Here is a 16,507-nt window from a genome sequence, read left to right on the forward strand (position 1 = left end):
TGGCAACCACCATTATATTCTCTGATTCTATGAGTTTGACTTTTTTAGATTTCACATATAAGTGAGACCATGCAGTATTTATCTTTCTGTGTCTGGCTTATTTCACTTAGCATAATGTCCGCTGTGCTCATCGATGCTGTAGTGTATGACAGGATTTTCTTTTTGTTTTGTTTTTTAGTTAAGATTTTTTTTTTAAGAGCAGTTTAAGGTTCATAGCAAAATTGAGGGGAAGATATAGAGATTTCCCATATGCTCTTTGTCCCACATATTCATAGCTTCCTCCATTATCAAAAACCCTCACTAGAGTGATACATTGTTAAAATTGATGAACCTACATTAACACATTATAATCAACCAAAGTCCATAATTATCCTTAGGGTTCATTCTTGGTGTTGTGTTCTGTGGATTTGGACAAATGCATAATGATAAATATGCATCATTATAATATCATTTAGAGTATTTTCACTGCCCTAAAAATCCTCTGTACCCCTCCCTTCTATTGAACTTTCCCCTTAACCACCAGGCAATGACTGATCTTTCTACTATATCCATAGTTTTATTTTTTCCAGAATGTCAGATAGTTGGGATTGTACAATATAAAGCCTTTCCATATTGACTTCTTTCACTTAGTAATATTCATTTAAAGTTTCTCTATGTCTTTTCATGCTTGATAGCTCATTTATTTTTAGGGATGAATAATATTCCATTGTCTGGATGTACCACAGTATATTTATATATTCATCTACTAAAGGACATTTTGGTTGCTTCCAAGATTTGGCAATTATGAATAAAGCTGATATAAACATCTGTGTTCAGGTTTTTCTTTGGACATAACTTTTTATCTCCTTTAGATAAATACCAAAGAGCATGATTGCTGGATCATATGATAAGAGTATATTTAGTTTTGTAAGAAACTTTCAAACTGTCCTTTTTAGAAATTAGGATGCTTTTATTTATTTATAATTAATTTTTGTAATTAAAGTAATATATGCATATAGTTTTTTAAAAATTGATATGTAACTTACATTAAAATGCATATCTTGAGTATTCAGCTTGATACATTATTAACAATGTGAACATGCCATTCTCATTGCTGAGTAGTGCTCCATTGTATGGACATAGACTTTTTCATTCTCCTAATGATGGACATTTGGGTTATTTCCTGTTTGGGGCTTCCTTATAAACTAAATGTTTGTGTCTCTCCCTCCCCCAAATTCCTATGGTAAAACCTAGGAAACCTCACCATGATGGTATTGGGAAGTGGGCCTTTGGGAACTGATTTAGTCATGAGGGTAGAGCCCTCATAAATGGATTACTAGTAGTGCCCTTATTAAAAAAAAAAAAAAAAAAAGGCTCCACAGAGCTTCTTAGCCCCTTCACTGTGAAAAGACATAGAAAGAAGATGGTCATCCATGAACCAGGAAGTGGGCTCTCACCAGATAGCAAATCCGCTGGCACCTTGACCTGTTTTGCAGCATCCTGTTCTCGTTTCATTATAAAAACATGTTTAAGTGCATTGAGTAAGAATCTGCAGAGCAATGAGAATGCATGAATGACAGCTATGTGCATCAACACGGTAAGTCTTTAAATCATAAAGTTGAGTGAGAGAAGCCAGGCCTAACAGAATGCATATGTTTATATAGAGTTTGGAAACAGGCAAAATGAAACTAGATTGATATTTATAATCGACATTAAAGAAATGCAAAGAGGTAAACATCACAATTTTTAAGTAAGCTGTGGCAGTCAGGGTGAGGGTAGGGAACTAGCTAAGTTTGGGAAGGGCAGGCAGGTGGCTTCTGGGGGCTGACAGTGCTCTGCTTCTGTGGGGGAGGTCACACAGGTCTTCCTTTGATAACAAGTTTTAATGTGGGCGCTTAAAGTTTTGGGTACTTTTCTGTGTGTTACATTTTGCTATTTAAGATGGAAAAGGTACTTAAAGTATATGAAGAGCAAAAGTCCCCATCCCTCTTCTCTCTGCAGAGGTGACACTGTGGGTCTCATTTGGTTTCCTTCCAGACACTTTTCTATGCAGCTACACCCCTAAATACACATGTACACAGGATACAATTTTCTTGTATTTCTCTTAAATGATATATGCTTCATTCCGTAACCTGTTTTCACTTGATGAGTCTTGGACCCATTAAAGCTCAGTCCACCTTCTTCTTCACTGCCATGCCATAGCTTTTCGCACAGTATTAATGCATTATAGCTGGACTGAATTAGTAATAGTGCCTATTGCATGGGGTCATTGTGAAGATTAAGTGAGATATTGGATGTAAACTGCTTAGAACCCTTAGGGCCTGAACCAGTTACTTCACTCCTGAGTGCTTCCGTTTGCGTATCCGGAGATGATAGCAGCTGTAAAGTGGGATTCACATGAGGATCAAATGGGTCAGGATAGGAAAAGGTGTTCCTAGCAGTGCCTGGCACAGGCAAGCGTTGGCTGTGAGAGCAGTAAAGGTGCGGATGCCCCTTGCTTTGATTATTGCGAAGGCACAGTTTGCTTTAGTACCTGGAAGGGCAGGTTCCCTGTCTTTATTGTTTATTTTGATCATTGTTTTTGCTCTTCTTCCTTGTTTTCTCTTCTAGATGCACTTTGTCATCTAGTTTCATAAATAGAGGTTAATTTACTGAAGTTATAGATTGATTTGAGGAGAACTGACATCTTTACAATATTGAGCCTACCCATCTGGAGGCAGATCATCTCTCCTTATATGCTGGCCCTTTCCTGCCAAACTGTCTTCCAAAGTGGCTGTATCATTTTGCATTCCCACCAGCAATGAATAAGAGTTCCTGTTGCTTCACATCCTCGTCAGCATTTGGTGTTGTCAAAATTCTGAATTTTGGCAATTCTAATAGGTGTGCTTTCCTTTTCAAGGCTGAATTTTATATATATAATCTATCCATTCATCCATTGATGGACACTTAGGTTGCAGTGTTGTGTATAATGCAATAATGAACATGGGAGTGCAGATATCTCTTTGAGATACTGATTTCATTTCCTTTCAATCTACACCCAGAAGTGGGATTACTGGGTCATTTGATAATTCTATTTTTATTTATTTATTATTTAAAAATATATTTTATTAATTTTTTACAGAGAGAAAGGGAGAAGGGTAGAGAGTTAGAAACATCGATGAGAGAGAAAAATTGATCAGCTGCCTCCTGCACACCCCCTACTGGGGATGTGCCCACAACCAAGGTACATGCCCTTGACCAGAATTGAACCTGGGACCCTTCAGTCCACAGGCTGACGCTCTATCCACTGAGCCAAATCAGTTAGGGCAATAATTCTATTTTTAATTTTTTGAGTAATCTCCATACTATTTTCTGTATGGATGTACCAGTAGAAATGTGTTGTGTTTTTTTCTCTCTCTCTCAAGAGTTTAAGAGCTGATTTATTTAGTTTCCAAACTTATGGGATTTGTGAAAGCTTTTCTTTTGTTAAAAATTTCCCATTTATTGTAAAATGGTAGAGTACATAGTTTGTATGCTGTTGATTTTTTTTGGAATCTATTGAAGTTTCTTTGTGACTTAATTCATAACCTATTTCTGTATCTGTTTCAAGTATTCTTAAAATGAATCTGTTTTTCTCCATGGCTTAATTTCCACATCTATGAAGCAGGAAGAAACAAAAATATCCAATTCCTTTGGGTTTTGTTTTGAAGGTTGCAAAGCCAAAGACCAAACTGAGAGAAAAATATTACACTTGCTCTTCTACCTTTTTGACACTTTCTTCTGCAATCTTGCAATGGATATATCTTGATGCAAGTAAACATGGTAGGGGAGAGAGAAAAATGAAAATATCTGTCCTTCCTGAAAATGGATTGATTATCACTGGGTAACAACAGGTGCTTAATCCTCTGTGGGTGCAAAATTCCGTTGACAGAGAGGGACTGGACAGAGTGGAGGAGTAACCACCTGTGATAGTGATTCTGATCTATTGTGGATTCCTTCTGGGCCTGCTGGCCTTAGATACTCATGTAAGTGAAGGTGAACCCTTAGTTGATGCTCAGAAGTATCACTGTGTACTAGAATGGGTGGTGGTCCTCCCAATAGGCTGATTGATGGCAAGCTGGCTAATCAATCAGAGAGCTAGTCTGGTTGCTTAGGAAGCAGCAGGTCTGCTCATTTAAATTTTCCACAGGAAGCGGATTTTGATGGCCAAGGACTTCACCTTATGAACTCAATCCAGATCTCTACTGCTAACCTCTCAGGTTGTTCACCATAGGACTCCATGCCCCTTAGCTCCTGCACGAATTCTTCTCATGTTGTCTCTTATTCTCTTTTCTTCTGTTCTGTGAATTCTTGTGGAACTCACTGTTGGCACCTTGCCTTCTCTTGGATGTCCTCATCAATGTCTCCTTCTAGTTATCAGGAGTTCTAAAGCCTTTCCAAATGCAACAAGTCATCGGGAAGTGTTTTAAGCTAGGTAGTTTTTATAGGAGTGCATTTGCGCTATTTGTTTTAATTTTACTGTATGTTTGAAAATTACCAAAGTTTACTTTGCAATTGGAAAAAATACATGCTTTTCCTCCCCCAAAAACCAGTAACCTTAGCTATTGGCAGTATTGCAAGAGGTCTGTACTTGACCTGTATGAAGACAGAGAATGTTGCTAATGCCTATCCACACACAAAGGAAATCTTGTCCAGGAAAGGACAGCATTTCCAGAACAAAAGAAGAGGGAAAGGGTTAAGAGAGTACCTGGAACTTAAGAGTATCAAGAGGCACCAGAATGATCTGTCAATATTTTGGGCTGTCATTAGAACAACAGACTCTTCACCATACAAGGCTGCGTGGTGTACTGTGTACAGGACAGAGCATGAAACCAGAGAGAACTGGTTAGAGTTCAGGTTTTGCTATATATTAGCTGTGAGATTTTGGCTAAGACACTTGGCCACATTGACTCCACATTCTTCACATGTGTAAAATGCTAGTTATAAAACTAATACCTGCCACCGATGTAAAAATATTGTCACTACTGATATAGTGAAATGGTAGATTGGTATAATACTTTAATCCAGTTACAAAAATTAGGAGGTTTTGAGGAGTGAGATTTAGAATTGCTTTCCATTAATTTGCTTACAAAGAGATATTCATCTTCCACTAGAGGTGTTGGTTGTGAAAACCTCTATGGAACTAATGATAGTTAAGGGTTTCTTTTTCATACCATCAACCAATTTTTAGCAGTAAGTACAACTCTCTGTATATACCATCCGATTTATTGAAAAGTGAATCAATAAATGTATTTATTGAATGCCTCGTTTCATAAAGGAATTTGAGGAAGGACCCTCAATTTGACATTCTTATATTTCTTTATATTTGGATCATGCATTTGTCTTGGTTTCCAAATATAAAATGTGGTGAGCTCAGCAGACCTGCCCCCAGTGTCAGCCCCTCTCTTTTTAGCATACCTCTCTGTGCTTCAGAAGCTGGAAAACTCAAACTACATGTCCCAGACACCTTTACTTGCTAATGTTTGGATGCGAATTGCATACATCAAAACTAAGACGTACAGGTCCTGTTTTGATGCTGCTGGCAAATACAGCTGCGGAGACCTTGGTTTTTCTGCAGCAGTCACTTACTCTGTCAGTGTTAGAAGCCTGGAACTATGGGGTATAGGTTCCTGATTCTATCTTCCTGATTGTGGCCGTGAGCCAGTTTGTCAGTGTTATTTAGGGAGTTATGCTTGGATGCTAGGCCTTCTCCAGCCTTTCCAATGATTGTGAATGTCCCCAGATTGCCCAGACAAATCCCCTTCTGTCTAGCGTAGCAAGCTGATTATTGCACTGAATCCTGATTGATTGACTTGTAAATGCTTTATGGGCAGGAACCCTGTGATATAAAGAAATGACCTTGCATTTTATCTGGAGTGAAACAGATGATAAATAAATGATTAAGTGTAAGTTTCAGTAAGATGTTTGAGTGCTACAGATAAAAATAAAGTTGGTAAAGGGGGTGGGGGTGCGGGAGATGGATGTTGCAATTTTAAATAGAGTGGTTTTGGAGAGCCTCGCTGATAAAAATGACTTATGAGACCTATTACTTCAATTGTGTGCAAGGCTGAAGTGTAGTTACTGTGTTAAAAACGCAATTACCCAGTTATTTTGTTCTCAGATAACCCCTCTAAGCGGCTGCTCTTTACCCACAGCAAACATGGCGGGCTCGACTTCAGCCCGACCCTCGAGCCCGCAATAAAGATGGCTGCAGCACTTCCTGTGTTTGCCCTCAACAAAGATGGCGGCCACGCTTCCTGGTCTCGGTTTTCGCCTTCAATAAAGATGGTGCTTGTGGCACAGGTTCCCTGACAGTCTGGATTCCGGTTGCAGTTTTATCTATTTTTTTTTTTTTTTAAGATACGTGTTCGCAGACGTAAGTAACAGGAAACCAGGAGCCCGTGTCCCTCTTTTCTCCGGGGCCCGCGCACCGCGCCTGCGGCCCGGGGCCTCCCCGCCCCGCGGCGACCCGAGCCAGGCCGGGGAGGGTGGCGGTGGGGGTGCCCGGGGCCCCGCTCTGAAAGTCATTCCAAGTCCTCTCTTTTTAGCGGCTCAGGGTGCCCCGAAAAACCTCTCGTAGCCGCCCTGTTGGTGATGCCACCGGGCGTCGGCGGCTGAGACGGGGAGGAGGAGACGTCCCGCCGGCGGCAGCGGAAGCGCCGCCCCCTCACCTGCCAGCACCGGGGTCGGCCCGGCTCACGCCCGCGGGTGTCCCCGCCGCCCGCACCGCACCCCTCAGCTCTCTGCGGCAGAGTCTTGGCCATGTGCCTTCCAACCGTGCGTGGCTGCGACCAGGACGGGCGTCTGGACGTTTTCCTTTTGCAGAAAAAGAACTCCCATTGAATGCCCCCGGCACGTGTGGCCATGGCCGTGTCGCGATGGCAGATTCCGAATCCTTGGAGGGAAGGGATGGCATCTCTGACCACATAGAAGCTTTACAGTAGACTGGACACACACACACACTGCAATGTCACTCTTGGAGGTGATGGTGTATAAGCCTTTTCTCCTGGGGCAGTGGTCGGCAAACTGCGGCTCTTTGGCCCCTGGAGTCTTTGGCAAAGGCCAGCTTAGGAGTACCCTAAGTAAGTGAATAACAATGCACCTACCTATATAGTTTAAGTTTAAAAAATGTGGCTCTCAAAAGAAATTTCAATCGTTGTACTGTTGATATTTAGCTCTGTTGACTGATGAGTTTGCCGACCGGTGTCCTAGGGTAAGAGATCCTTCAGCTGATGGGCACCTGCCGGTGTCTGGTCCCCACGCCCAGGGCTGATCAGGTCCTGCCGATGCCCACGCGCCGAAGGGCACCTGCGCGCACATGGGCGGCTTCTGCCGCGGTGGGGCAACGCTGCAGGAGGCAACGTTAAAAAACTCCCCACTGTTTCTTCTCAGCGATGTTAATGAAACGTCGCTCTGTGATACTCGAATAAAAAGTTGCTTTTTAAGCAGGGTCTCTGACCCCCCTTTTTTCCCAAATCTCTTAATAGCTGGAGGAATTGACCCCCTTGTGTGGGAAGCAAGAACAGAACAGATGATTCGTGTTCAGTGTTGCTAATTATTTTCAGAAACACTTGAAATTAATGAGGTGAATTAATTAACACAGCCCTGTGTTAAACACCGTGGTCTGGCCCTCTGCTAGGGTTCAAAGGATGCCCATTTCCTTAAGGAGCTTATATTGCAGGGCGGTGGCTTTCAGGGCGCATCGTTCCTGTCATCTGACCTTCCGTTTTGTCTCTTCCCAGGGGGAAATGGAGGCTAGAGACAAGCAAGTGCTTCGCTCCCTCCGCCTGGAGCTGGGTGCAGAGGTTCTGGTGGAGGGACTGGTTCTTCAGTATCTTTACCAGGAAGGGGTCTTGACGGAAAACCATGTTCAAGAAATCAAAGCTCAAACCACAGGCCTCCGGAAAACAATGCTGCTGCTGGATATCCTACCTTCCAGAGGTCCTAAAGCGTTTGATGCATTCCTCGATTCCCTGCAGGAATTTCCCTGGGTCAGGGAGAAGCTGGAGAAGGCAAGAGAAGAAGCCATAACTGAGCTGCCTGCAGGTAGGCATCAACAAGATAACTCCAAACCAGCTCCCAAATTGTTGGACTATGGCCTTTGGATTTGAAGTTGAGGTTTTAGGCTAGGAGGGGATCAGCAGTTCCCAAGAGTGGGTAAGGAGTTTGGACTGAAGACGTGGCGTTACAAGGATGGGACGAAGAGGTGGCATTAGGACGCGCTGGGAAGGAAGGAAGAATGAACCATGATTGAGAGGGTGAGGAGGGAGCTCAGAGAATATACTTAGAAATGCTTCCAGGGAAACTTGGCGAGTCACTTGGGAGACATGTTCTCATCTGAGAGCCAGGTCGTATCTCGGCCCTTGGCATCAGGAGCCATTTGGAAAGTGCAGATGGGAGAGCAGCGGTTAGGCCTCCTGATAGCTGCTTCATGGGGTGCCAGCCCTGCCTGCTGGAAAAGGTCAGATTCCTGAAGGAGGAGGCAGCCTCTAGGAAGGCATGCCCTGCACCTGTTCCCTGGCCGGTACTACATGGCCGGAAGGGATTGTTTGGGAGGCTGGCTCAATTTGTTTTTAAAGGTTATTGATTTAAAGTCATCCTTTTTAGTTTTGTTCAGACACCCAGAGTATTTAACTTGTAAGGGTAGTAGTTAGTGCAGGGTCTCATTTTGTTTTTTAAGAAAATTGGGAGCTATGGAAAATAGAAATAGTCCTAGTGCCATTAACCTGGCTTGTAGCAGGAAGAAGATGTGAAATGAAATACTTGTTTCTCTTAACAGCTCCCCTGATTTATGCTTTTTACAAAAATTGAGGAGCAGAGAACTGAACTGCCAAAAAAAAAAAAAAATTAAAAGTTAACTTGTAAATTTTTAACAGTTAGGAAATCAACATTCTCTGGAGTTTTCGATAGCAGTAATAGAATTTCTCCAAGTCAGTGGTCCCTAGCCTTTGTTATTATTGTTTTTAAAATAGCAGTATATCTGGCTAAAAAGCAAACACGAGTAATAAAAGACCACTTTTATTGTTTTTGCCTTAAGGACCTCATATTTTGAATGATTTTTCCAGACCACATTTAGTCAATACGCATGATTAATTTTTCTATTTTTATTAATGACATATGTCTGAATATCTGATCATCATGAGATAACCAGTTAACTGGGGAAGGCCTAGTAAAATCCCAGTGTAAAAAATATTATTTTCATTTCCTTGCATAATCAAATGACAGGCAAATGTATATTTTATGCTTTTTGAAAATAGCTGGCCTTTAAAGACCACAGGAATTCTCAGGTTGGATTGTCTTTACCAAATTAAATACTTCAGGTACAAAGCCTAATTAAAGTATCTAAGACATTTCTACCACTGTATTGAAAGCAGAATAAAAATAATATAGAATTGGGAGAAGTTAAAAAAATATTAGGGTATCCAGTGTCTTTTCCTGGTATTTGACTTAGAGGTTCCTTTGGCAACACATAGTTGAAAATAGCAAAACAGGCAAACTGAAAGTCTCTTTCAATCAAAATATTTACTTTAATTTTATAATCGTTTTGGGTGATGTAAATAGTACTGCTGTATATTTTTAATAGAGGTATGACCTCATTGTCATTTCTTCAGATTCATTCAGAGAACAAGAAAAAAATTAAGATTTTTAAAAAAACAAATGGTGAAAGTTACAGAGAAGTTAAGGGAAAAACAGTGTGTGTGTGTGTGTGTGTATGTATGTGTGTTTAAGTAAACAGAACGAAACAGTGTCGAGTGGGAAAAATCTAGTGTATTTGTGTTGAAGTTTAGAAAAATAATGTTAGTTTGTTAATTATGTGGAAGTGGTCAAATGCGATGATAGGTTGGCTGCTGCACAAATTAAGTACTCTTGTTGAGTCACACTACTATTGAAAAAATATTCTGAAGAGAGTTTGATTTACATATGCCTCTATATACTGCCTACAGTGACAATTACATAAACTCACATTCTAAATAGTTACTGTTAATTATTCAACGTTTTAAGTAGGATTGCAAAATATAAATAAGGTATGAAGACTAATGGTACAGTGAACATCTTTATCCCCATCACTGTTAAAAAAAGATACTACCATTGCCTGTGAGGACTTCTGGGTGCTCCTCCCCAACCCTAGCTTATCCTCAACCCCTACTCACTGAGGAACCCTGAATTTGGAGTCTATAATTTTCTTTTTCACTTTGTAGGTTTCCATTTTATAGTCACTTTAAAAACCTACATACATTATAGAAAATTCACTATGCCATAATTTTATATGTCTATGTAAGGGATGGAGGAAATGATATTATTTTAAAGGAGTTGTTAGTTAACAACCTCCTCTTTTTGAGGCCTTTAGCTTTGTGTTTAAATGAATTAATTTGATGGCAGTATTTTAATTCTAAAATTAAATTGGGACTTCATTGAAATCTTTTTTAAGTCTTAGAAAAAAATTAAAATTAAAGTGCCTTCAATTTAATGTCCCTATAAAAATGTGAATGAACCCACAGGCCTATTTCCCAGGACCTCGGTGTTTCTTCAGTGTTGTAATTGAGTAATTTTAATAAGCTTTTAAATACTCCATTTAAATTTTTGTAAAGGCATTTTGAATTTTGAAGAACTAGGCTGCAGGAAAATGTGGTGCTTGTATATGTATGTATATACATCACCATCTTCTGACCTTTTATAATAGTTTTGGTTGTAATTATTAATTAATTTGTATAGAAAAGAATGGTTTTCTCTTTGGCCAAGAGGTGGGTCTTTCTCCAACAATGAGCTGATTTTACTTTATTAAAAAGTTTTCTTGTTCTGGTCTTCTCAGAGATTCTTGGTTTCCCCTTTGTTAGTTGAATTTTTGTATTTCACTTGTAAATTTTGAGCTGCCTCAAAGTCCTTATTTGGTGATTGATCCTACTTAGTTCTTTTTATTTATGTTCTGGAATTAAACCTTTGATTCTCTCAGAATCTGCCTAGATGACTGGTCTCCCTATCTCTGTTAATAAAACTCTAAGATGTTAATAGAAAATTGATTTTGTGTTTTTCTCACCCTATAAGGACTCTTATATTTTAAAAGAGGAATTCTGGCAGTAAAATGACGTAATCCAGCTTGGCACCGTGGCAGGAACACTTGACAGTGTATCCCTTACTGGCCAGTAGACAGTAGATCAGCTGAAAGTCCTCTCTGGGCTCCTGTCAGGTCATTTAGGAGATGAGTGTAATGCTGAATTTGGGTGAAGGCAGCGTGGGCCGGCCTGTCTGCCTTCCCAGTACTCATGGGCTCTGTCTACACTGAAGCCTCTCTCCAGTGCCTGAGCTAATCTGGATCTACAAAGGAGGTTTATGGGCAGCCCCAGTCTCACTTGTTGGTAGGACTTAGCCTAAGTGATGGTAGGCGTGACTTCTGGGCCCCAGGACTTCCTGTTCCATTGTGTTGGTCCTGGCTGTGGGACTGGGTTTCTGTCATGATTCTCATGTAACAGTCAGCCTGGCAACCCTGCCTTTACCCCAGGCTTCCTTTAGGCTTGGGAGTTATTTTCCTCCTCTCTAAGCTAGATTCCTGCTTCACGTTCTCTTACCATTGGCAAGAATATCTTGGAACACAGCTCTGTGCCTCCTGTGTTAGCATCAGATGCCTCAGTTCTTTAGCCTGCTGGAGTGGCTGACCTGGGGTGACATTTGCTTCAACCTTGCCTGAGCTTGAGCTGGTCCTTGCCATGGACCCTGTGCCCCAGACTCCTTGGCTGCCCTCACTGGAACAAGATGCAGGGCTGGCCTGTTTTTCTTCTACTTACCAGCTCCAGGGCTCAGCCTGTCCCTCTGGAGCTGACATTGCCTGGTCATGTATAGATAGCTACACTGGTCACTGTCTCGAGGTGCTCTCTGGCTCTCACATATATACTTGGATGCATCTGAAATTACTGAGCAATAATGGCAAAAAATTTTAGGCATTGTTATAGGTTTATTAGAGAGATTTCTAGCCTGGGATTTTCCAGTCATACCATGACCATACTCTGCATAAGTTCAGTGTTGATCTCAGTTTATCTAGCTTGTGGTCTATCCAAGTACTTCTGTAGCTGAGTAGAGTTTACTTCATAGCATTGTGTGTACTAGAGAGGGAATGGTGGGTGAACATCCACAGCAAGACCCCTTCTTGTGGTAAGGGCAGAGAGTATAGATTTCTGTGTATCCTCGGCATGATTATCACATCTTCCTGAGCAACAGTGAGGTGCCAGGTACTAGGTAAAAAAGACACATGAAGGACCTCCCGATTAACTGAGGGGATTCATTTGTTCGTTCATCAAATAATGAATATTGATCATGTGCCAGACATTAGGTGCTAGGGATATTATAATAAACAAAGCCCCTACTCTTATGAGCTCACTATACTCTACAGTCCAATGGGGACAGAGAGCAAGCAAATGAATAAATAATACAGTCATGTGCCACATAACAACCTTTTGATCAATGGCTGATTGCATTTACGATGGTGGTTTCATAAGCTTATGAAGGAGCTGAAAAATTCCTATTGCCAGTGATGTCATAATTCATACAGCAACACATTACTCAGGTGTTGGTGGTGATGCTGGTGTCAACCTACTGCTGCCTGTTCTATAAAAGGATAGCACATATAATTATGTACAGTAAATAACCCTTGGTAATAAATAACTATGTTACTGACTTATATATTTATCATAATGTATTTTTTTCTCATTCTTTTAGCATGTAATCTTTCTACTTATTAAAAAAATTGTGCTGTACGATAGTGTGCTGTGTTACGCTGTCAGCAGGTTCATGCACCTCATGTTTACCACATCTCTTGATTGCATCATTTTCTCTTGTACTTGATTAAATCTCATGTTGTTTGTACAATAACACGCTGTACAGGTTTGTAGCCTGGGAGAAAGAGGCTGTACTGTATAGCCTACGTGTGTAGTAAGCTATGCCATCTAGGTTTGTGTAAGTGCACTCTATGATGTTCATAAAATGACAAAATCACCACAACCCATTTCTCAGAATGTATCCCATCATTAAGCAGCACATGGCTGTACATCAGGTGATGAGAGTCTGTGAAGAAAAACAGTATGTGTGCGGTAAGGAAGGGCTTAGCATATCATTAGGCACGGTCAGAGAAAGCCTTTCAGATGAGGGGACGTTCAGCAGAGACCTGAATTCTGCCACAGAGTGGATACAGGAGGAAGAGCAGTTCAGATGGTGGGAGCCCCAGGTGACAGTGTGGCTGGAGCGCAGGCCCCTCTGGGATAAGAACCTTCCTCCTGGAGATGAATCACAGCCCATGTCAGCATCAGTGCAGTTGCAACCATTTGTTGTTGTGCTTCCCAAAATGTAAGATGCGCGCAGAGCCATGGTCTTGGTAGCTTTTAAAATGATTTTCGATGGTAAGTGGAATGGGATTGAATCACATGGTGAGAAATTCATTTTCTCTTTCAATATTGAAAGCCAGGTGAAAGCCTCTGTTTGGTACAAGTATTTCTGAAACATCTTGCTTGATACTTGCCAGCTTTCTTTTTAATAGAAAAAAAGGTCCTCATGCGTAAAGCCTTCTTTGGACAGCAGTGTTTAGCTCAAATTTAATTGTTTTGCTTTTTTTCTTTTTCTTATATCCATTTAACATTTTTCTTCCATTTGTGGCAAGTAAAACTGATTTCTATTTATGAAGTTCCTTTAAAAAACACATTGCTTTGCCCTGGCTGTTTGGGCTCAGTTGGTTGAGCATCAGCCCACGCACCTAACAGTCTTGGGTTTGATTCCTGGTCAGGGCACTTACCCACGTTGGGGATTTGCTTCCTGGTCGGGGTGTGTACGGGAGGCAACTTATGGATGTTTCTCTTTCACATCGATGTTTCTCTATCTTTCCCTCTCCCCATGTTTCCCTTTCTCTTCCTCTCCCTTTCTCTCTCAAATCAATAAAAACATATTAAAGAAACCCACATTACTTTTATTTAAGTTAAAATGACTCAACTTAAAGAAAAATACTAAGAAAATAATAATGGTATGAGACTATGGCCTAAAACATGAAGCTGCTTTTCATCTATTTTCTCACTTAAAAAGAGTGACTGGAGTTTGAGGCAGGAACCATTGTCTGGATGGCATAGTTGGGGAAGAAGACTCTAGCTCTAGCTCAGATAGAAGAGATGGCCATATTCAAGGGTTTTTGTTTGTTTGTTTGTTTTGTTTTGTTTTTACTGTTTTGCTCATTCAGTTTATGTATAGTGGCTGGGAACTGGTTAAATTTATTAGTAGAATTGCCAGAATGACTTAATTTTAGACTGCCTAAATTGTAAACACATTAATTTGCTATTATAACAAAGTCAGCAAGATGAAGACATATCCTGGTATTCCAGACTTTTAGACTGGGAGGGACTTACAGTTCATCTAAGTTTTCTGAGAAAACCAAGTCCTAGGGAGATAGTGTCAATACTTAGCCATGATCACATAGCTACTTATTTGTTGCCAGCACTGGAATCCAGGCCTCCCGACTCTTGATTTACGACCTTTTCTGCTGTGCAATCTTGGCTCCCCACTGGGTTTGAAATGGAATTGTATATGCTGTAGTGTTAATAGTTGAAATTAGCTTTGTAAAAAATTGTGTTAATGGTTTGTTTTACTTTTAAGAAGAAAAATTTTAAGGGCTTTTAGAGGTATTTTGGAATAAGATTTTACTAAAATATTTTATTTTAATGAATGCTAATTTTAATGATTGAAAAGAAAATTTTGATAGTTCAGTACTGCATTTCATCAAAAGATTCCCTGCCCCCTGACCCTCTTCCCCCTCCAAGGCTGACATAAAGGAAGAGTTTTATTGAGTATTTACGGGACTGATGAAATAATGCATCTGTTGGCAGCTAATTGCAGCTCTTTCTAGGAATAGCAAACCATGTGGCAGTTCTCTCCCCAGCAGGGATGCATCTATCTCACTTTAAAGAGTGGATTTATTGTTCTTTTCTCTTAGAAATTATCACTGTGACTTTTTTTTCTCTTCCCTGTGGCTGTATGGGTCATTTGGCTACATCAGTCACCTTACTGACCATAAGAGGTTGATTTAGCTTCAACTTTGGCTTTTAAAAAACTACTGATCCCCAGACTTTACCCATGTCAATTCATGCCAAAATATGTGGAGGTGGGGTATGGGCAGTGGTATTAAAGATACACACACACTCTCACATGCACATATACCCATGCACATGCACCAATGCCCTAATAGGTTATTTTAAAGGAAAGCCAGGTTTGAGCTTCTTGTTTTCTGACCAGCTGATTAGGTGCATGGCTTCTTTCTCCTTATTGCTCCCTAAATATGGGCCTCGCACAGCTGTACACTTACTTGAGGAGCTGTTCTTGGTTTTGCAGGGGAGGAGGTGGAAGGGTAGTAGGAATGGAGATGTAGAAGGATATAGAGTTTTGTCTTAAATCTATAATCACAGATGTTTCCAATTCTCTGAATATCTTGAACATTGTTGCTTAAGAATATTCCGGAATCTTAGACCCCATATAGGTGTCACTCTGACATCAACCTTAAAATGCATTAGAACTCTAGGGGAATACATTCATACATAGAACGAATTTGATCAGAGGGTTTGAATAAGCTGGTGAATTTGGATTTGGGGAATTATTTTCATCGCTTCTTCGCATTGTTTGGAAATTAAAAACCACCCACAATACTCTGTGCTCTGTAGATCAAGCTATGTCCAAATGGAGACGGAAACTGCCAGTGGAGAATGCGTTGGATGCTGCTCTCAGATACAAAGTGAGCTGAAGATGGCTCAAGGATGGATGAGAGACAAATGGCCAGCGGGGAAGAATAGGACCAGCTTAGTCTGTCTGTGGGTTGGTCAGACAATCTGTTTGTAATTAAAAATGAATTTTAATCTTTTCTGTGTTCCACAAAGAACCTCAAATAATATCAGTAAAATACTTACTCTGTGTCAGGCACTGTTCCAGGCCCTTGACACTTATTAATTTATGTAATCCTGACAGTTACCCTTATTGCATAGATAAAGAAGATGGAGGTACAAAGATGTTAAGTCATTTGCTCAAGGTCATATAATGTGGAATCCAGGCAGTTAAATGTCAAAGCCTGATAATTCATAGCCTATAAAAACAAATTCTCAAAATTAGTTTTTCTTTCCTTCCTAATTCTGATTACTTGTGGCTGCACCAGAGCCCAACATTTATCAGTCCCATGCCCTCTCCTACTCCAGTCTCTCCCAGACGCATAGCACTAGGGGCTTTTCTGACTTTCTCTTTCCTGCCTATTGTCAGAAGACTAATTCCTGGTTGGAACCTCTCTCTCCCCCATCTTACTTTATGTGTGTGTGTGTGTGTGTGTGTGTGTGTGTGTGTGTGTGTGTGTGTGTGTTTGGCTGGAAAGGTCTAATGTGAGGCCATATGGGGTCAAGGAGCAGAGCCCCTGGGTTGCTCCTATCCCATCTTGATACCTTGAGAGTAAAAAAAGACTAAATTTTCTTGGCTGTGATTAGAGACAGACATTGTGTCGGCTCTCCTG

At 40.7% G+C, this 16,507-nt stretch overlaps 1 protein-coding gene across 2 annotated transcripts in view; it reads left to right on the forward strand.

The window, feature by feature from the left end:
* Nucleotides 1-6,241: 6,241 nt before the first annotated feature.
* The window catches only part of CRADD (CARD and death domain containing adaptor protein), a 197,525-nt gene continuing 187,259 nt past the window's right edge, over nucleotides 6,242-16,507 (forward strand). For both annotated transcript variants that reach the window (XM_079773943.1, XM_079773944.1), the window contains exons 1-2: nucleotides 6,242-6,373; nucleotides 7,740-8,043. In XM_079773943.1, the coding sequence (XP_079630069.1) occupies nucleotides 7,746-8,043 (298 nt within the window). In that variant the 5' untranslated portion in view covers nucleotides 6,242-6,373; nucleotides 7,740-7,745. The remainder of the gene's footprint in view (nucleotides 6,374-7,739; nucleotides 8,044-16,507) is intronic.

Source organism: Cnephaeus nilssonii, assembly GCF_951640355.1.
Source record: "Cnephaeus nilssonii genome assembly, chromosome: 6".
In the NCBI taxonomy this organism is placed as follows: domain Eukaryota; kingdom Metazoa; phylum Chordata; class Mammalia; order Chiroptera; family Vespertilionidae; genus Cnephaeus; species Cnephaeus nilssonii.